The sequence below is a fragment of the Trichechus manatus genome, unplaced genomic scaffold (genome assembly GCF_000243295.1).
Source record: "Trichechus manatus latirostris isolate Lorelei unplaced genomic scaffold, TriManLat1.0 scaffold00039, whole genome shotgun sequence".
Taxonomy (NCBI): Eukaryota; Metazoa; Chordata; class Mammalia; order Sirenia; family Trichechidae; genus Trichechus; species Trichechus manatus.
Genome location: NW_004443975.1, coordinates 7,152,889 through 7,175,106, shown reverse-complemented (window position 1 = coordinate 7,175,106; position 22,218 = coordinate 7,152,889). Strand labels below are relative to the sequence as shown.

General features: G+C 49.1%; 1 protein-coding gene across 1 annotated transcript in view; it reads right to left on the bottom strand.

Annotated features, from left to right (window-relative positions):
- Nucleotides 1-22,218, bottom strand: part of KIF26B (kinesin family member 26B) — a 572,671-nt gene that overhangs the window by 3,925 nt on the left and 546,528 nt on the right. The window contains exons 12-15 of the mRNA XM_004375868.3: nucleotides 20,317-20,479; nucleotides 15,684-19,095; nucleotides 2,539-2,741; nucleotides 1,321-1,471 (exon numbers count right to left, since the gene is read on the bottom strand). Of these exons, the coding sequence (XP_004375925.1) occupies nucleotides 1,321-1,471; nucleotides 2,539-2,741; nucleotides 15,684-19,095; nucleotides 20,317-20,479 (3,929 nt within the window). The remainder of the gene's footprint in view (nucleotides 1-1,320; nucleotides 1,472-2,538; nucleotides 2,742-15,683; nucleotides 19,096-20,316; nucleotides 20,480-22,218) is intronic.

The following is a 22,218-nucleotide window of genomic DNA, read 5'->3' as shown; positions in this document are numbered from 1 at the left end:
TAAGACAGACTATTTTCTGTTGTTAGTTTCATATATATATATAACTAATTTACTCTGTAAACCTTCACCTAAAGCACAATTAAAAAAAGATATATATATATAGCAAAGCATTTTCACGACTTTTAAGTGCACAATTCAGTGACACCAACTGCATTCCCCACGTTATGCAACCATCACCACTATCCCTTTCCAAAAGTTTTTCATCACCTCAAACACAAACTCAGTATTTTTTAAACCAGCTTCTTTGGTTTAAATTAAAACAGATGGCACTTCACAAGGAAACTTTCTGGGGTGACAAAAACATTCTTCGTTTTGAATGTTTTATGGTTAAATGGGTATAAACATTTGTCAAAATGCATCAGACTGTACGTTTAAAATGAATGCATTTTACTGTATGTATAGTATACCTCAATAAAGTTCATTAAAAGAAAAAACAAACAAACCAGCTTCTGTGGAACTCAAACCTCAGCTTCCAGGCCCTGCCTGACTGCTGCCTGGCCAGGTTATGGTGAGAGGCCTACGGGATGTGCCGGGGAGGGGCCGTGAGGAAGGAGAGGCAGGAAGGGGCTGGAGAGAACAAGTGGGTCATGGGTCATGCAGGACGGGAAAGGGAGGAGAGGGTAAGTTTAATGAAAGTAATATATTTTATTCCACAGACCAAATCTTCCAGCATTGGGCCTCATACCAATGTAATATTCGGGGCAAGATCGGAGCCTTATCTTGTGGTAAATGGAATGGCTAGGAACAAATAAATAAGAGACAATTGAATCTGTCTTTCAAAGAGAGCAAAATTGTCCTGAATTGTTATTAGATGGTTACTGTCATCCCGAGCTTGCTATTAAATGGAAATAACACTGTGCACATTATTTTTTCACTCAGAAATGTTTTTCTTGCTCTCTGGGTTCTTTGTGAGGCTTTTCTAGGACTGCACATTTTACCTTATTAAGAGCTCTATAAATTCTTGTCTATTTCAGGCTAGCTATGCAGTGTGATTTTGTGGCCTAGGAGCTGATCTGTAATACAGCCTTTATGTCTGGATGATCGTCTGCCACATGCAGGGGGAAAAAATCTCATTTTCAGATGCTTTCTGAGACACGGAAGAAATAATCTTGCAAGTGCAATATTCACCAGCCCTCAGCTGTCCCCACCCTCCACTGTGCAGCCCCCGGTAAGCAGGATTGCTCACGCAGTGCCACTGTCTCCTTTAGATGGGCATGGCATACCCTCAGATTCAGAAATGCTCTAATCCTGGTTACGGGCCAGATCTGTTCAGCTGGGGACCACATTAGGCACACGATGGGAATGAGCCCCAGGCCTTACATTCACTCAGCCATTTGTTGGGGTCCAGCATCAGATACTGCTTGGTCATCTCCAGCTCCTTCATCAGCCACTCATACTTGGCCCGGACTTCGGCGATCCTCTGCTGGCGATGCTCCAGGATTTTCAGTTTTGCGTTGAAGCACATGACCTCCTAGGGCACAGACAGAGGAGGAGATGGGATGGGGAGAGAAGAAGAAAATGACCATCAGCTCAAATGAAGCCAACACAACCTCTTCTAGAAAGAAACTTAGATGGACCACAACTACCACGGTCTCCACCAGACTGAGTCCAATGCAACTGGATGGTGGCCGGTTACCACCACTGACTGCTCTGACAAGGATCACAGTAGAGGGTCCCGGCAGAGCTGGAGAAAAATGTACAACAAAATTCTAACTCACAAGAAAAACGACCAGACTTACTGGCCTGACAGGGACTGAAGAAACCCCGAGAGTATGGCCCCTGGACACCCTTTTAGCTCAGTAATGAAGTCACTCCTGAGGTCCACCGTTCATCCAAAGATTAGACAGGCCCATAAAACAAAATGAGACTAAAGAGGCACACCAGCCCAGGGGCAAGGACTAGAAGGCAGGAGGGGACAGGAAAGCTGGTAATAGGGAATCCAAGGTCAAGAAGGGAGAGTTGACATGTCATGGGGTTGTCAACCAACGTCATAAAACAGTATGTGTATTAACTGTTTAATGAGAAGCTAGTTTGTTCTGTAAACCTTCATCTAAAGTACAACAAAAAATAAAAAAGAAAGTAAGAAACTTATGAGTATGGTAGGTGGAAAAGGAGCAGATCAGGGGAAGTTTGGATGGGACCTGAGGATCTCAGCCAAATTTCTGCCTTAGACGACTCAGCCACAGGGTGGGAATATTATAGGCTTGCCTTAAATAGTAAAAGCAGGAAGTGTTCCAATCTGGACAAATGCTCCTCTGCCTTGGGTATGAGGCCTCAAGACACACAGCCAGAAAATGTCCGAAACCACGAGCTCCCCGGCCTATGAGCCTTTATGATGTTCTATACAGAGAGACACGGTCCTCTCCGAAATCTCTGCGAGACCCTTCTGCTGGAGGGAGCCACTGCCTCCCACCCACCTGAGAAGCCCAGTGGGGATGTCTCTCTGGGTCTGAGCCACCTTCCTCAGCTCACTGCGCAGCACCTGCCTTGGGGGGCTACTGGGGGACTTCCACAGTGTGGGGACTGAGATGGCCTCACCTTGCTGTTGCCCCCTCGTCGCCGCTGCAGCCGCTCCACGTCATCAATTTCATAGACTTTAATCTCAAAAGGTTCTCCCAGGCCCCTCTGGGTGCTCCGCAGGGGGCCGTCCACCCAGCGGACCCCTGAGCTGTTGGCGGGCTTTCTCACAGGTGAGGACGTGTCGAGGGACAATGCTGGGATGAGTCTCCGTCTCTGAGAACCTAAGTGGGGGTTAAGCCCAGGGTTAATTTCTTGAATTTCAACCTTTGATGTAAGTGATAGGCCTGTGACAAGCACCCCAGGACCTGTGGCTGAGTTGGGTTTGAAAGACACCAATCTCTGGCTACCCTCTTCAAGTTTAATCCCTTGAACTGGCACTTAATCTTTGCCACCAGGAGCTCAGGAAAATCCCTACCTGTACCTTTAGAACCACCTCCCAGTTTTCACCTGACACACACACACACACACACACCCCCAAAACAGTGGCTGTCGAGTTTACTCTGACTCGTGGTGACCCCATGTGTGTCAGAGTAGAACTGTGCTCCATAAGGTTTTCAATGGCTGATTTTTTGGAAGAAGATTGCCAGGCCTTTTTTCTGAGGTGCCAGTGAGTGGACTCCAACTGTCAACCTTTTTGACTAGCAGCTGAGAGCGTTAACTGTTTGTACCCCCCAGAGACTCACATGAGAAATATCTATATTGTTATTTGGGGTTTTCTCTCACTCACAGAAAAACCTAAGCCTTACTAATACACACATAGTATCTCATTTAATTCTCACAGAAGAGAAAACTAGGGTACAAAGAACGTAAGTAACTTGTCAAAGATCTCAGTATTTTCTTATTAAAATCAGATAATAATGATTTTACCAAAGGACGTGTTACTAAAAACCACAGAACCTGACACATAGTAGGTGCCCACTAAACATAATGATGTTTGATTGCCTGTCTTCAAGAAGCTTATAACCTCTTTGGGGAGGTAACCTGGGAACTGTATGTGGAGATAACATGCTGGTTTCTGGCCTCGGGGCAGGTCTCTGAAGGGGACGGTAACCAACCATCACCTATAGGACTGACAATGGCAGGAGCCCATTGGCCCAAGCACTACCATTCTGGTGTCTGGCAGTGCTCAGCGGAGCCATGGCTCTGGCTTTCTGAGCACAGGGCTTCATATGTCATCCATGTCTGAGAGGGAACTTGTCTTTTGCTTCAAGAAACCATCAAGTGTTTGTTCCACTTGTTCTGGCACTGATCCCAGTGGGAAGTTGCCGCATCTCTCAGCACCTGGCTCCTTGGAAGGGCAGCCAAACCAAAAATAACCAAACCCACTGCCAGCAAGTCGATTCTGACTCATGGTTAGCCTGTGTGTCAGTAGAACTGCCCATAGGTTTTCTTGGCTATAATCTTTATGGAACTCAATTGTCAGTCCTTCCTTCCATGGTGCTGCTGGATGGGTTCGAACCGCCAACCTTTAGGTTAGTAGGCAAGAGCAAAGCGTCTGCACCACCCAGGTACCTCAGGAACGGCAGCAGGGCCTGTTAAAAGGCGAGGTCTTGAGGCCACCTTAAACAGATGCTAGGCTAGGTCTCGGTGCTGCCTCCTGAGACACCCCACCTAGGAGTTTCCTTCTGAGGGAAGGGGCATTGAGGAGGTTTGCCTTCTTTTGGGAAGGAAGATGGTGGGGAACATGATATAACCCCACCAGGTTTGTCCTGAAGTCGAATGGAATCTAACCTAACGCTGAATGATAGATGGTTCCCTCCTCAGTTTAACTGAAGAAGGTGGAGTCTGCCTGGATCCTTCCCTAGGAGCACTTAGTGTTTGGGCTTTATCTAATTCTGCTTTTAAATAGCATGGATAAAGAACCCCAACCAAAGTAGGATTTAAGAAAGAAGAGCAGAGAGCAAGAGAGAGCTTGCACCTCTGTGAGAAGGCAGCCCTGAGAAGCTGAAGATTGCAACAGCCTCTGCAGTTCCTCTGCAGGACCTGACGGACCCTTGCATTTATTATGGGCTTCACGTGGCCGGAAGCCACCCTTTACACCTTTACAGCACCATTCATAATGGTACTGCTCGACCCTTACGAGCACTGGTTAAAGGCGTACTGGTGAGAACCTTGGAGGAGTTAATACCCTCTCATCTCCAGTCTTCCTTCCATCCTCCTTTCCTGCTCTTCCCTCTATTCCAGCAGGTTGAGTACTGAGGGAGCGGGACATGCTTGGCCTGCTGACCTTTCTAGAAAAAAAGACATTGTATCCTTATCCAACTTTGAGAGATCCAGTTACTAAGGAAAGCTGAAAGCACCACAACTTCAGACAGAAAAAGAATCAGACTTCTTAGGTATAGAATAAGGGGAATGACATCCAGCGCTACTTTCTCACTAACTATTCTAGGGAGTTAGGAAAAGTGCAAAGCCACTGCCTGCTCCGGGCAGTGGCAGCTGGAACAGGTCTCTCACTCATGGTCTTCTAGGAGACAAGGAGGAATTCTAAGTGCAGAGTTAATCTCTTCTACAAAGGTACCATGCGTTCTAAATTCCCTTGGTTTCACATCAAATCTCACTTTTTAGAGACCAGATCTTCATCTTGTATCCACACTCACGCTCACAAACACACAGAAACACACAAAACCATGTTTATTCTTCAAAAAGTGCAGACACCGATTTATAAAACTAAGAAACATCAATTACGGGAGAAAAGCAAATGTTGTCTCCTTAGTGTCTAAGACATTTACAATGGAAATAAACAATAATAGTTGGTTTGTTGTTTTTAATCAGTCTGATCAAGCTAGTTGACTTTAAGCAAACCACTTGGCCTCTGTGTGCCTCAGTTCCAGCCTCTGTAAATTGAGATTATCTGCAAAATATCTCCAGAAGCAGAGTAAGGATGAGCATGGGTGAGGGAGAATATTCAGTTCTTCCAGCTGACAAAGAAGCAGTGAGGCAGGTGATCGTATCTCAGGTGAAGACTATGGCCTTGGAGACCCTTTGTCCAGGCTACAATCAATCTTGAAGTGGTTCCTGTCATAGCCCTTCTCTGGGTTTGATAAATGTATATTTAGATGATAGAGAGGGTGACAGGCCTCCACCTCACCTACCCTGACTCTGGGGACATGGTCCTGAAATAGTCCCGCTAAGACTGAAATCAGTAATGTAATGGGGGTATCTCAGGGTTTGGCCCCGAGCTAGGTGCCCTTTAGCAATTCAGACCTGTTCCAGCCTTTCTGGGACTTCCAAGGATCTGTTTGTATGAGAAATAGGGGAGCAACTGAGGAGAGTCATGGCATGGGATGGTGTACTAATGATCTACTGCTATATAACAAATTACTCCAAAACCTAGCAGCATAAAACAGCAAACATCTATTCTCTCACATGTTTCTGAGGGTCAGGAATCTGGGAAGTAGCTAAGCGGTGGTTCTGGTTTGGGCTCTCACAAGAGATTGCAATTAAGATGTCAGGTAGGGCTGCAGTCATCTGAAGGCTTGACTGGGGCTGACGGATCTACTTCCAAGCTCATGGCTGTTGGAGGAGGCTTCAGTTCACCACCACATGGACCTACTCATGACAAGGCAGCAGGCTTCCCCCACAGTGAGTCACCTGAGACAGGGAGTAAGAAAGGGCACCCAAGACAGAAACCACCGTTCTTTTATAGCCCGATACTGAAAGTGATGTACCGCCACTTCTGCCTTATTCTACTGGACACATAGACCAGCACTGGTACAATATGGGAAGGACTATACAAGGGTGCGGATACCGAAAGGCAGCGATCACTGGGTCCATCTTGGAGCCTGGCTAGTACAGATGGGACGTGATCAGATGGGAAAACATCCGGAGCAAGGGTCACCCTCTAGTTCCCTACAATACCCACTCCAGGGCATCCTGGATGGGAGTGAGGATCACCTTAAACGGGGAGAGAGAAAATTAAACAAGCCTGGCTGGAGAATGACATTTTGTTGGGTATAAGGGAACTTGATGGGAATATCCCAAAGGCTACCTAATTCCCAATGCCTTTTCTCCATGCTATTCTGAAATTCCTCACCAGATCAATCTCTCCCAAGTCGGGAAGTGAGCACCTAATGTAGAATTAGCTGTGTTTTACGGATGAGGCATAGCTTCTAGTGCATATTAATGACGATTACTTTGAATTTTTGGTCAGTTTCTTGAATTTGGTTTCCAGTAAAGAAATTCCATGAATGAACTGACATCCTTTAGTTCTTGAGTCTAAAACCAAGGAGCCCTCCCTCGCCTGCCAGCTCCCACCAGCAGCACACTGTGAGCCTTATTCAGGTGCTGATGAGGAAAGCTGAGCTTGGTGCAGGGGAATGTGGCCAAGGCTAGTGGAAACCAAGTATAATGAATGACCTGAACGAGTTTCACTGGTGCCTTCACATTGCTCCAAAGGGCATAGGGAGCAGTAGTGCCAACATGCCGTCCATCATGAACACAGGTCTCGGAGCGAGGCTCCCGCGTAAATCAAGTTTCCTGGATCTTCTGCATGCTACTTGGTAAGCAGATGCCACTCCAGGTGCCTGAAGCTGCCAGCTCTCTGCTGAGCCAGTCTCTGCTGGTGACCACTGCCTGCCAGCATTAGCTGGGAAGAAGCCGTGGTGGAAGCACCCAGCCTGGCAGAAGCTTTGTGGTGCCCTGTCCGACACGGCCATCTGGTTGGGATTACACATCCTGAACCAGCCTCCTTCTGTGGCCAGCAGGTCAGCACTCATTCTAAATCACTCCCTGCTCATCAGCCCACGCTCAGTTCAGACATGTGCAAGTCAAGTGTGTAAAAAAACACTGGTGCTGATGACTGCCCGCATAGCTTTGCTGTGTGAAACGGCCCAGATCTGACCTGAAAAAAGCAAGCTGGTATTTTAATGAAACTTCTAACCAGGCCCCCTCCCCCTACACATAGCTAAGTCCACTCTCCCCCTCCTCATTCCAGGCCTTGCAACCGCCACAGGCATTAAGAGGGGCCCAACGCATTGCAGTTCATCTCACTCTGTTTCTGGCAGCACTGAGGGCCTCAGGTGAGAAGTCTGGTATCGGGACGTCCATTTTTAATGCCATAAGCTCAGACACAAGTGTACACACCGAGTCTGAAGGTCAAATGTCAGGAAACCTGGGCTGGCTCTCTGAATGCTGGGCCTCACCAGGCTCCTGGGAAATATGCTTCCGTCTATTCCATCTCCTGCCCCTAAGACGCCACCATCTTCAGCTTTCTTCTCACACCTCCCCCCCGCCCCCGCCCCCCACACTGTCTTATTCTGACTCGAGATTTGGGCTCTAGGAAGACGGTGAATCAAAAAGCATAAAGTATTAATGTTGTAAGGAACCTTATACATCAGAGATGTGTGTGAGAAAGAGAGAGGGAAGGAAGCAATTTAAGAAACACCGTGGTCACTGGTTTCATGAAAACAGGAAGGAAGTGCTTGCTGGCAGATTTAAGGAGAGAGAGAGATATCATGAATGTGTGTGATTTTAATGACCTTTTCAAAAAGAAGCATGCTCCATGGTCCCCCAGATGAATGAGGACGTTGGTATTACTGCCTGTTGTAGTGCTTTAATTGATCAAGTAAAATTTTCCCCAAACCAGAGATGAGAAAGGAGCAGATGCCCCAGGGCCACCCAGGTCTCCTCCAGTCAGAACTTGAGCTTCCTCTGTGCCTCTCTGAGGCTCTCAGCCTTCCCCCAGGAGCCCAGCCAGCCCATTCCCTCTGGGCTCTACTCTAAGGAGCTTGTCTTAGGGAGTCAATTACTTTTCCATTTTTTCCCATCTGTACATTCAATAAGGTTCTCTCATTCTGAACCTTTTCCCATCTGTCTCTAGGCTGATTCTCTTAGAAACACTCTGGAAATCTTAAATCCACTAGCAAGCAGCCTGCCTTCCTCCTCGTTTTCATTAAGCCAGTGACCACTGGGTTTCTCGAATTCATTAAAATGAAATGAGAACGCACCAGAGAATCAAATGCATGCTAAGGCAAACATGGTGCATTCAGCCCTTGTGAGGAGTAATTAGTCGCAGATATTTCTGCAGGGTTCTGTGAACCGAACCTGGTATTCTAGGCACTTAACCTAGTATGCCCGGCAAATGACAACCTGCAAGAGAGGCCTGCCCACGAAGAACCTTCCCTGCGAAATCTCTTTCTCTTTCCTTCTTTCTCACAGAGACCATGTCTTAGCAACCTGAAGCTGTGTCATGTGAGGTAGCCCCAGGAGACTTCTAACCTCAAGGCAAGGTAGGGAGATTCTCCCCAGACTGGTGACCAAAGGGTGTTTGAGCAGTCAGATACGAAGTCCCATCCTGTCTGTGCCTGTGTAGGGGAGGGCCTGGGGGGTGCTTGGTGGATAATTAAACACACAAGGTACTCTGCTAGCATGTAATGTTGGAAAATTCCCAGTGTTCAGTTGACTAGTATCTAATGATTTCCAAACTCAGCAAAGAGATCACAGTGGAATTAAGGCTCAGTGGCCACTGCTCATTTTCATCATTAGCTTGTGTGATTCGAATCTCTTTCCTGGGGTGTTTTCTAACAAACAGCTATATAGATTTGGATACAGGAGACTTCTCGGAAGATATTTCTTTTATCTCTTCAAGGTAAGAAAAAAACACAGCTCCTTCCAGGTACCTCCTGGGCATCTATAATAAACACTGCAATTTGAGGGGATGGTATGTAAATCCAGTTGTATTAGCAATAATTTTATGTATTTATTCTACCACCCGTCTGTCAGTTTGTTGTACTGCGGTGGCTTGCATGTTGCTATGATACCAGAAGTTATGCCACTGGTATTCCAGCAAGGTTGCCCAGGAGCAGCTTTCAGCAGAGCTTCCAGACTAAAACAGACTAGGAAGAAAGGTCTGGTGATCTACTTTTGAAAATTAGTCAATGAAAACCCTATGGATCACAACAGAGTACTGTCTAATATAGTGCTGGAAGATGGGCCCCCTAGGTTGAAAGGCATTACACGATAGTCGCCAAAAATGGATTCCAACATCGTGAGATCCTGGAGGATCAGGCAACTTTTCATTCTGTTACACAAAGGTCACTGTGAGTTGGAGTCGACTCAACAGCAACTAACAACAACGTGTTTATTAGGAATGAGAGAAAGACGGAAAATGACCGAGCAGATAAAATTCTAGTCAATTGGGAGCTTTAATATTTATTCTTCCCAAGTCTCACTAGTAATTCAATAGTCACAGAAGTGTAGTTTATTTATATCTGTCCCACTACCACCCCCTTCTACAGTTTCCAACTTCCTGTCCTATCTCTTGTCCTTGCACCCATTCATCCATCCATTCAACAAGCGCACATTAAGATTTTCTAGGTATGATGGGATCTGTTTCACTCTTAGAGGTCACTACAGGGAGAAATCTATCAACTCGTTCATAACGCCTCCTGGTACGTTTATAATCAGATACCCTTGTATTGAAGCAAATTTTTTCTGTAGTCACTTAAATGCATTTTCTCTTACCGTCTCCCTCCCCCAACCTTCCTATTCAAAATGTTGCTCAACCCCTAGTAACACTCTATCACCCACGGCAATATTCTACTATGCAGAGTAATACTCTATGCCAAATCTGAAGTAATAGTAACAATTTATTCACATTTATTTTATATCATATATACCTCCTAGGGGTTAAAAGTCACCTAGATTTATTTTTTAAAACTTGTAGATGTTTTGTTCCTCTTTATAAGAATGCTTCAAGTAATTAAGGACAATCAGACTCCTTAGCTGTCTTGTCTTTAGGTTCAAGAATCTCGATGCCTCTTTCTCCTTTTCCTGTTGGCCTTATTTTAGAAAACTCTTGTCATTGTATGTCTCTTCTCTGGATACTCTCTAATGTGTCTTTCAAGGGTATTTTGTTATCTCACTTAACTATGTAATCTTGATGTTTATGTATAATTATAGCAGTGAAGGTCCCTGGGTGGAGCAAACCGTTTACACTTCACTACTAACCCAAAGGTTTGTGGTTCGAACCCACCAGGCGAGACCACAGAGGAAAGGCCTGGGGATCTGCATCTGAAAAGATTACAGCCAAGAAAATCCTATGGAGTAGTTCTGCTCTGTAGCACATGGGGTCACCATGAGTCAGAATCGACTCAACGGCAACGCGTTTGGTTTTCTTTTTATAGTGATGAAATCTGGTTGAGGGCAGAAGGTGCAGTGAAGGATGCAGCTGGGAGGCTGGACCCTAAGGTGCTCAGTGGACTCTGCCCCCATCCGTGACCCTGGGTCAGCCTTGGAGGTGTGGGACTGACGGGGGCATCTGTCTGTACAGAAAGACCTCAGGCTTCTCTCTCCAGACCCTGGGCCTTCTGCAGTCCTAGCCATAGAGGAGGGTGGAAGTGCTGCCCATACTAAGACAGCCCTAAAGCCTACGCCATCAGACAGTGATGGTGGCTTGGCACAAAGGGAAGGGAAGGCACTGGATTTGGTGCTTAGAATGACAAAGGAAACAGAAGACTGGGTTCAACATTTAAGGCACTCGTCACCCAGAGGACAAGATATGAAGAATAGATAGAGAAGAAATACGAGCTAATGTTTCAGATCACGCTGCCAACCAATCAACTAACCAATCCATGAATCAGTCCAGAATATTCGATGCTAACCTGCACCTGGCATGGGGCTGGGTGCTGGGCTGACTGAATCAGGCAGAGCAGGCCTTGTGGGAGCATGTGTCCAGGCAGCTCAAACCCTGGGTCCACTCCAGAACCAACACGCTCCCTGAGGTAGTTTTCTGTGGGCAGACGCTCCCTCTCTCCTGGGGGTACCTGGGTGCTGGGTTACACTAGACCTGGCCAGTGGGAATGAACTTCCTTCAGGCCAAGGTGCTGATCTAATGTTCAGATTTTCCCAGCCAGCCCGAGAGAGAGAAAGAAGCCAAGGTGGTAACACACAGAGTTGAGAATGAAATTTGAGGGACCACAGGAAGAAGATTAAGAGTAGCTGGGGAGACTTCAAATATATGAAACAAGAGGGATGCTCTAGTGTAAGAACCGGGGGCTCAGGGTGGGGGCTAGGCTGATGCCACATGGGATGAAACTGTCAATCACTGATTAACATCTTCTCAGCAGCTTACATGCACACGGGCCAGGACAGACAGCTGCCCTCTGGGGCTGGCTGTCATCACCAATTCGTGGCTGTACACTATATGTGATTTAGTGTCACTGACCATAGAGAGGCTGGCAAGGAACTGTGGGGGGATCAATGAAAATCCATCAATCAAAGCATCCCCAAGCTTTTCTCACCTTATCAACTCTCTCGATCAAGGACCTACAATGACTCCCCATTGGTAACTATAATAATTCTTATTATAGTTGCTACATGTTCAAAGTATAACTTAATCTGGGTTTATATTCTCTCATCTCTCATGATATCCATTAAGAATATTCACTTTCTTGAGCTGGTCTCACCATTTGGTCCAGAGACCTGGCTCATTGCTGCCTCTGAGCTGTGTCTACAATGCCCTTCACTCCCTTGGCCTGTCCCAATGAAGCATCCTGCAAGGCTTGCCTTACTCCCAGTGTTCCCTGAAGCCTTCTTCAACTATTCTGACTCCCAGGGATCCTCCCTCTGTTAAATGCTTCCTTCATTTCTGTCTGCCCCACACTACTCAGCACTTGGTTCCATGTTTTCTGTCTTTTCTCACCAATTAGATTACAAACTTCTTACAGTGACCTTGTCTTCTATACTTCCCCCTCCACGCATACACACACACATACACACACCTCTTGAAACTTCCCTATCACCCAGCTCTAGGAGCACAGAAGATGCCTGAAAAATGCTGAACAACTGAGAATATATCCCACTGACTATGGATCATCTTATGGAAAGGATGTCACATTACCACCAATCTTCTTTACATTATTTTCATACTTTTATACGATGTGAGCAGTAGAGGGACCATGGTGGTTATCTAGCAACTCCCTTCCTTTATTTTGACATGAGAAAATGGAAGCGCAGGAGCATAGTTATTCCCTAAAGGTCACACAACTCAAGACCCAAGACTCCTGGTTTCTTGCATAATCTCTCCCTGCACCATGCTATGGGCAATGGAACGAGTCCAGTTTCATGCACCATCCATCACCACGGGGCTCCAGAAATGGTTCTGGAAGCATGAACCGTAGTCATGTCTGGTTGTTTCCATTGTTACATGCACTACAGAGCACTCAAAGAGCTCAAGGTTATCTTCCCAGCAATACAATTCTAGTTCATTTTTACTAAGGATATAACCAAAGCATTAACATTTTCCAAATTCAAAAACAATCTCAGATAAAAGATAACTACCTGTCTTCTCTGAAGTCCTAAACTTCTTCAGTAATTGTAGAATCTAGTCATCTAGCTAGGAATTTCCTTTAAGGAGTTTTATGGGTTCTCTTAAAGAAGTTGCTTTTGATTTATGTTGATCTTGTCTGACAGCCAGCATTTCTCTTAATAATAATCATAAATAATTGAGACAAGGTCACCTAACCTGAAATGAGCATATCTCCACTGCCATATCCATTATAGAGGCCTGGATCTACTGCAGCTGGTCACAGGGGTCTAATGCTCTTGGCACACTATATTAAATCCCATCTCTAATGCCAGCCCTGGTGCCTTTGTTTTACACCGGTTCCCTCTGATAGCCCCACCTAACACATGACCCTCAGATGACAACATTTATGAAAGGAGGTAGCACTGAAGCAAGGACACGTGCAGAGCCTGCTGTCCACTTCCAAGCAGTTATTTACATGCATTTTTTGCAATTATTCTTCCTCTTTGCTCCAATGTAACTGCTAAACCAAAACATGAAAGCCTTGCAAAAAAGAGTAAAAGACATTGAAATCACGAAATGGGTTGGTAGACTGAAGGCGCCAAATTAGAGTCCAGGAAAGCATGTTGTTACACTAAAACTCAGATGACTGCGTAGCAAATGTCATGGAAAAATCTGGACTTTGAAGACCAAGACTGAATAGATTGTAATAAGAAAGCTTATCAACCAAGAATCAGGAAGGCCAGTAGATTTTTGTTTTCCATGAAGACTCTGGCTTAGATGAACTTCCCTGTTGTTTTTAGTACAATGCATTTAGTTCAATACATTTCAGTGCCCTTGGCCCTGGAAATAGGAGACAAGCAGCTAGTACGCTACACTGAATCGCTTTTCATTTTCAACTTGTCTTATCTGGGGCTCTGCTCCGAGGTCTGTTGCTTAGACTCTAAGGGGTGAGGGCACTGTGGGGCACTGTCAAAGTGCATCAAAGAATGAAACACACACCATCTGGGATATAAAGACATCAGAGTCTGACAGCCATGAGGATTCCTGGCCATGCTTCAAGTGTAACATCATCACAGCAACATTTCATGATCTATGGTGGGGGTGGGCAGATGGGCTATCTAAATCATACCGTGTGTGTATGTAAACCTGTGTGACTGCACAGTCCCTTGCATTTGATTTCTTTATTTGAGGAAGACAAGTGGTTTATGATGTGCATGGACCGCAGCCCTTATGTTTGGGTTGGAACATTCCATAGCTTGTGCTTGCCTGCAACGGGAGGAGAGGAAAAAGCCCTGTGGTTGAGAGGAAAGGCCTGTGGGGCAGTTGCTGGAGCAGCAGTTGGAGCAGGAGAGGGGAGGCCCCACCTCTGGATCTCACTCCATCTTTCATTTCCAAAATAAGCTGAGGACACCAATATTCTGCAGGGGGCAATGGTTTTTGAGCGTTCTCAGAGAGCCTAGGGTTACACAAAGTACCCTGGGGCCACAGAATGGCAAAGGACAAGTCCAGACAGCAGGACGCCATGCCACCCTCTCTTCAGCCAAAGCACGGAAGTACATGTGGGGCTCTGCAAGAGGTTTTGTTCTGTTCATTGGTGTTGTTATGCTTATGAATAAGTTGGGGTAACTCTTCGGAGGCTATTTAAGAGCAGAGATGATTCCAGGCAAAATTCTAAAGTAGCACAAGTTGTCCTTGGTTCCTTTTGCCTTCTTTCTCTCTGTCCCCTTTTCTCCTTACCTTCCTTTCACCTCATCTACCCCATGGCTACCAGGGCCACCACCTCTGACCTGGGCCTCTTTTTCTTTGCCCATCATAACTTACTGTCACATTCCCCCAAACTCATTAACAAGTCAGTGGGCTTTATACAAGGAGCCCTGGTGGTGCAGTGGTTAAGTGCTTGGCTGCTAACTGACAGGTTACTGGTTCAAACCCACCAGCTGTTCCGTAGGAGACAGATGTGGCAGTCTGCTTCGGTAAAGATTTATAGTCTTGGGAACCCTACAGGACATTCTACTTTGTCCTATAGGATCACTACAAGTTGGAATCGACTCGATGGTAACGGGTTTGGTTTTGGTTTTTTGGGCTTTATACATTAGTCCTTCTGGAGTATTTACCTTTTGATAGGAGATGGCAAACATCCCCCAAAAGCATGCATTTTAGACACTGTGGTGGATACGTACAGTTTGTGCTGGAGTACACTGAATGTGTGAGTGCACGCGTGTGTGTGTAGGGGGGATATGTGTGCATGTGTAGGCATTTCCAGACACTGTGGTAGATACGTGCAGTTTGTGTGGTGTACACTGTGTGTGTGTGTGTGTGTGTGTGTGTGTGTGTGTGTGTAAACACTCTCCAGGCCCTGTGGCAGGCATGCATACATGACTGTGAGGGTTTGGGGTGGGGAGTGGAGGAAGGGCCCCTCCCATTGCTCTGTCAATGAGATAAAGTGTTCTTCCCTCCATGTTTGAGAGGGAGACTGGTGGGTCTGGGAGGCTACCAGCCCCACGTATAGGCTTCTACAGCCACTAGGTCACGAGGGCGGCGACCTTAACCTGACCCCATAGAAAGCACTAGACAGTAGCATTCTTGGTCCTTGAACAGTTTAAAACCCAGGACAGAACCAGACAAAGCCAGCTTCCTTTCACAGCTCCTGAGAGCAGAGCCAGCACCCCTGTTTCAGTGCGGTGCCCTTTTACAATGCTGATGACCAAAGGGCATGAACAGCTTTAGGGGAATGATGACAAAACCACCAGTCAGTATTTTGCAGTAAGACCCCCTGTCCCCAGCTGACGTGTGGCAGGCTATGGGAACCCAAAGCCCAGACCACATTCAGGAGCCGGGCCAATCCCACCACCCGCACAGCCCAGGGGGCAGTGGGGTATGAGAAGCCCTTCCTGCCCGTGGGCCGAGGGAGGCCTACCTGAATTGGACCGTTTCTTTGGAGTTTTGAGGCTCCGGCACCTCCCGCTGACGGAGCTGCTGTTCTCACTCATGGAGTCCTGGGTGGAGGAGGCACTGCCTGTGGCCTCGCTGTCGCGCATCATGCTCTCGTAGCCGCTGCTCCCACCGCTGTGGTAGAACAGGGCCGTCTTCCCCATGGCCGGCGGGAGCTCCCCGCTCAGCACGCTGCTGTTATCGCTGCCGTGCCCACTGCTGCAGCGGTGGGGCTTGCGTGGAGGAGTGATTTTGCTGTAGGGCGAGGGCAGCACGTGCAGCGGCGCCGCGGCCTTCTCCTCTGTGTGGCCACCGCGCTCCTCCGCCTCCGGCCCAGTGCGCAGCTGCAGCGCTCGGGGGCCCGCGCTGCCTTGCAGCAGTTCGGAGATGCGGCCGTTGACTGCTCGCAGGGGCAGCTTGGATGCCAGTCCTGAGCCAGAGCCCCGGTTCCTGCTGAGGGACTGGGTGGACCAGGACATGTGCTTCCCGCTAGGGGGCAGGTTGGAGCTCTGGCCCACGGACTGCGGCAGGGATTTGGTGGAGAAGCTGAGGGTTTTCGTGGTAGAGGTGGACAGGCTCCGTGCTTTGGGGCTGGCCAGGAGGAGCTTGCTCACAGCGGAGATCTTGGACTGGCTGGCCTTGGGCGAGGCTCCGGCAGACTGGGTGGTGCCCGAGTTGGTTGGCGAGGCCCCTGCGCTGCGGCCCAGGCTCCTTCCTGCGCGGGGCATGGTGCTGTCCTTGCCCGCATGTATCCGGGAGCTCATAGAGGACAGGCTCTCGGCCCTCTCCAGCGAGAGGCATTCATAGTGGCTGACTGTGGTCCTGCCCAGAGAGTTGGTCCGGCTGGCCAGCTGCTCCAGTTTGGCACTGAAGAGCTTGCTGCTGCTACTAGCGTCCTTCATTTTGCTGCTGGGCTCATCCGGGAAGCTGGCCAAGAAAGTCGCTGGTTGGTTCAAGGGGCTGCTGGTACTGCTGCTGCAGGCGCCGTGCTGGGGGCTGGCCCGGTTCTTCTGGTCCAAGCTGGACTTTCGGACAGGGGGCAGAGGGGGGGTCCCTTTGGGCCGAGCCAAGACGCAATGCTTGGGTGAAGCCACCTTCCTCTCCAGAGTTGCCTTTGAGGGCTGGGCACCCAAGGTGCTGCCAACGCCATTGGTCTCGGCAGCACAGTGGTAGAAGAGGCTGTCCAGCTCCTCCTGTCTGCTGGCTTTCTGAAAAGCCCTAGGGAGGCTGCTGGATTTCAGGTTCTTGCTGGAATGCACAGGGCTCTGGGCGGCCAAATTGGGCAAGGCCATCTCACAGCCGTCCACGATCCTCCGGCTGTTGTCGGCCATGGGGGAGGCAGACACCTCCGCACTGCTGCCGCTGAGCCTGTCGCCCGCGCTGGGCTTCCTCTCCTGCTCCTGCTCAGGCCCGGCCTCGGGCTTTGTGGGGCCGCACCTGGTCTCATACGTAATCCCTTCGTTAGGATAAGCAGTCTCTTTTTTCACCTCCTCTTCTCGCTTTAGCCAGGGGTCTTCAAATTTCATCTCCTTCCTTGCACTGGTGTCCTGGTTCTCAGCTGCTTTGGGGGCTGTGGTGACAGAGACAGCAGATACCTCAGTCTCCTGGACATTCAGGGGGCCCATGGCAATGCAGGGGTAGACGGTGATGTTGGTCTTCATGGGGATGTAACCTTCACAGCGGCCTAGGTTGGCCGTATTGGAGATCGTGACCATGGCTTTGCCCAGGGTCGATATCTTACAGGCTTTGATGGGAGCGGCTTTATTGAAAGCATCTTCCCCCATTTCAGACAAGATGAGCACATTGTCAGGGCCCGCCTTGGGCTTCTCTCTGCACACCACGGCGGTGTTCTGGATGCTGTTGACAAACTCCGAGGTTGGAGGCTCTGCCATGGCTTCCCCGTGCCCGAAGCATGTCTGGGCTATGAAGCTGTGGCATGACTGCTCGCCATCACTGCCCGTGCTCATCTCGCTCAGCCAGGAGCTGATGGAGGAGCGCCGGCTCCCAGAGTCCCGGGTCTTCTCGTCCAGCGCCAGCTTTGGGAGGGGCAGAAACTGCGTGATGCTGACCTCGGAGACAGAAGCCATGTTCGAGTAGCACTCCAGGTCCTCACTGATGCTGCTGATGATGCTGACAGGCCGGGAGCCCGATGCCAAGGCCTGCACGGAGCAGTCGCTGTTGAAGCTGATGATGCTCGTGGGGCGGCCACTGTCCAGAACCCCGCTGATGGTCAGCTCCTCCACTAGCGTAAACACCAGCTCATCCTCACCATTCAGCTCCAGGGGCTGCTGAACCGTCACCGTCGTGGTGCTCAGGATCTCCTTCTTGGACTCAGAAGAAATTGCTGCTGGATGGTCGTCATCAAAAGGGGCTTCGGGGAACCCTTCACTCCCAGCAGACATGGATTTCTTCAAAATCTGGGGGCTCATTCCAACTGGTGGGGTTCGGACCTCAGGCTGCAGCAAGGACTCACTTGACACCATGCCGGAATCCTTGCTCGAGGGAGGCAGGGGAGCAGGAGAGGGCAGGACCCCCTTCTGGGTGTAGACTTTGCATCTCTGGGAGGGAGAGCTGGGGGGCTTGTACTCCGCAGTCTTGGACAGGCTGGCGATGCCCAGCCGGGGGGAGCCCATTGGCCTGGGCTTGCCTTCCACGAAGCCACAGGAGTTCAGGCTTTCACGGCTGCTCTGGAGGCTGGGGCTGTGCACCAGCTGGGAGGAGCCATGCTGGCTGCTGCTGCCCGGGATGCTCCTGGGAGAAGCAGGGCTGGGGCTGCTGGTGAGCGCCGCAGCTGGGACGGGCGAGTGATTCCGCTGCATCCTGGAGGCTGGGGAGTCAGCGCCTTCCCTCTCGGTCAGCTGGTCATCTGACTCATTCTCTTCCTTATCAGACTCAGAGAGTAAGTTGGCCCCAGCTGCCTGGCTTAGCGAGGGGCATTTGTTCACTTGCTCTGCCCCAAACTGGACAGGCAGCTCTTCGAAAGGAAACTTACTGGGCTCTTCGCTGCCGTCGATGCAATCCAGCCTCTCTTGCAGCTCGGCAAATGTGTTGCACTTCAGGCAATCCCTTTCTGACTTGCTGGCAGTGGCCTCTCCTGCCTCTGTGGGCCGGCTGTCACTCCTGGTCTTCTGCAGGGCCGGCACAATGGGGACAAAGTCAGGGGGCCCCTCATTGTCGGTGAGCTCCTTGTCGGAGAGGGCGGTGCCGTTAGGCCCAATGTAGATGACCGTGTCACAGGACTGCTCGCTGCTGGAGGAGTAGTCGGGGTCACTGGACAAGTGAGAGATTGGGAAGTCAGGGTCCACTGCATTCCTGGTGTGGAATGGTCTCAGCTGGGTGGGCCGGCGCATTCTGCCTTCTTCACAGGAGCTTTCTCCCCCAGAGGAGCTCGACGTGTACTGTGGGTGAGAGGAGGGTAGTTAGAGTGGGTGAGCCAGCAGCATGCAGTGAGGGGTGAAGGCAGCTGACTGGACATAGACTACTGAAGGCCACGTTGTCCCCCTGGGTATGGGCCATTATTTGGGGTGTCCATGCCAGTGTGCCCACTTTCTCCATACCACAGCTATACCTAAAATGTAACCCCAGTGTGGTACACTGGGAGAGCAGAGAGGATGCTCATAAAGTGAGGCAACCAGCCCAGGCCCCACCTGGCCACCCAAAGGCTGAGGGCATCTCCAATATGGCACACCCCAAGCCATTTGGGGCATCCTGTGCCACACAGCACTGGTTAGAAAGTTCTGCTTTATACAAAAAACCAGACCAGTTGTCACTGAGTCAGTTCTGACTCATGGCGACCCCATGTGTGCTGAGTAGACCTGTGCTCCATAGGGTTTTCAAGGCTGTGACCTTTTGGAAGCAGATCACCAAGCCTTTCCTCCAATGCATGTCTGAGTGGGTGCAAAATACCAACCCTTCAGTTAGTAGTAGAGTGCTTAACCGTTTGTGCCACTCAGGGGCTGCTTTATACAACGGAGGTACAAAAAGAAGAAGAAAAAAAAAGTCCCACGTGTCACCAGCTGATCCTGGACCTGAGTGACCACAATTTTGATTGCTTCAAACACTCTTGTCATGCCACCACTGCCCTGGTTTTGCTGCCTAAGAAATGAGCCCTGTGATTCTGAGCAGTCTCTTAGTATCAGCCTGAAACCACTGAATTAACCCGGCAAAACCCAGCAGAATGGAAATGATTCCCGGAAATGGAGGCAGAAGTAGGGCCAAGTGGGCAAGGGGTTAGTAATCCTCTTTGGAGTCAACCAGCTGAAGGACACAATGTCTACATTAGACCAAGACAGGCAAGAGAAAAACTGTGGCTATTGCCCATCCCCCCCAAAACTGTCACCTTAAAGTGGTAATACATTTGTAACGTTTAAAGTGGACCACGTGCTCCCCATAGCAGATGGGATGACCATGGAAAGCACCAGCTCTGTGCACAGGACAGACCAGGAGTGATGCCTCTGGGTCAGCCAGTAGGTTTTCAGTCCCCAAGGTACACAAGGAGCCACTTACACATGCCCCCTGGCACAGGGGGATTGGAAATGCTGATTGGCTCTTTCTGACGCTGTACCAGGTCAGGGCTCCTACAGCGCCTTTATCCACCCTGCCCCCTGCAAACTCCTTACCTTCGTCTTCTTCTTCTTCATCCTCAAGACTCTCGATGCGATCTGGATGGTGGACAGGGTTTCTGCGTAGTTCCCCGCCGCTGCCGAGATATGAGCGATCATGGTTGTGCGGCAGTTCATGTTCCCCAGGGATTCCCGCAGCAACATGGTGAGCTTGCTGTCCCTGCATAGCAAAGTGAATTAAGGCTGCATTAGCGGGCCATGCTTCATGTTGGCTGTCAGGGTATGGCTTCAGGTCTCCATGTAGCTTTTTTTGTTGTTGTTGTTGTGGGCATTTTTTTCCTCCATTTTTTAATGGCATACTAATTAGCATCATTTTTCCAGCATGGGGCTATTTGTAGTTGGCAGCTGAGCAAGTGCTTCTAAACCCAAGGATGGAATTCATGCAAAACACCTCCCTTGCCACCTCTGTCCCGCCTGTGGCGGGTATTCCTGTGTCTGTGCATGTGCATATGATACAGCACATAATGAGGCCTGGGAATCGAAACGAGGGGAAGGGATCAAGAGAAAACGCCTTCGCGACCAGGGGTTCGGCCTGCTAGCTGCACACATGGTCTTTCTCTGTGAGTTTTGCCCACACGCAGTCCCTGCAACGAAAAGTGGTCACCCAACCAAAAGCTTATATTGATGATCTATATGTTTATAGTCCATGCAAAGTTTCTTTTGTCAAGGAGTTGCAATCACTTTATTGTCACTGTCTCTTAACTCTCATACTTTCAATAGTGGTGAGGAAGGAACAGACATCCGTCCTCTGATTATAAGTGGAGAAACACAGACAGAGGCCCCAGCACTCACTCAATCAGCAACAGAAAGCAGAACTTTGTAGAAAGGCCTCCTCTGGGGACTTCGCAGAAGCCGTGTGGGGCCGGTGCCGTGAGTGGTGATGATGAGACCCCAGGGTCTATGAACGGTGTTTTAGGCTTTTTAAGAATTTGACCCGGAGGAATGGATGATGTTTTTCCATCCTTATACTTGCCCCACCACCTTCCATCTGTCAGTCTGTCGCACTGTGGCACCCATCCAAGGTAGACAGGTTTCAGCAGAGCTTCCAGGCTAAGACAGACCAGAAAGAAAACCCTAGCAATCTACCTCCGAAAAACAGCCAATTAAAACTCTATGAATCACAACAGAATATTGTCTGATATGATGGTGCTGGAAGATGTGTCCCCTAGATTGGAAGGCAGCAATGGGCTCAAACATACCAATGATCATAAAGATGGCACGGAGCTAGGCAACATTTTGTTCTGTTATACATAATGCCATTATGAGTCACAGCTGACTTGACAACAGCTAACAACATATTTGCCCCTAAGTTCTTCCTGCCTTGCTTTTTAAAGGTCTCTGCTTACTTCTTCAACCTGCATCCTCTCGACTGCTGCCAAATATCATTTCCTGTCTGAGTTCTTCCCTGACCCTTAAGGCTGAGACGCCCTCTTTGCTTTCTGTGCCCTGTGTTTGTGTATGTTGTATTTATGATGCCAGGTAAGAAACGTTTGTCTTCACATTTGTGTCCGTGTCCCCTATTCAGCTAGGAGCCCCTCGAGTCAGCCACTCCCTCCTCACAGCTCCCCACAGAGGGAGTGCACAGCTCAGCGGACTGTGTGAGATGCTAGCCACTGTCAGCAGAGATTAGGGTGTGGAGACGGGAGGAGCCATTTCACACATGACCTGCTTTAGGCCTGTAGGAGAAAAGGCTGTGATGGAAGAGCAGTGGTTTTTCCTTTCCATCCGGGACCAATAACATGTTAGTCTGGGAAAAATGGGCTCACTATGGCTCAGTTCCAGGGCAGTTTAAAAATACATCAGGGCTTCCCTTCAAGCAAAATAGTCAGTGATGAAAGCAGTGGGAGGGAGAGGTAAGCGGGTGTGGAGCAGGAGCGAGGCCTGGCTGTAAACACTGAG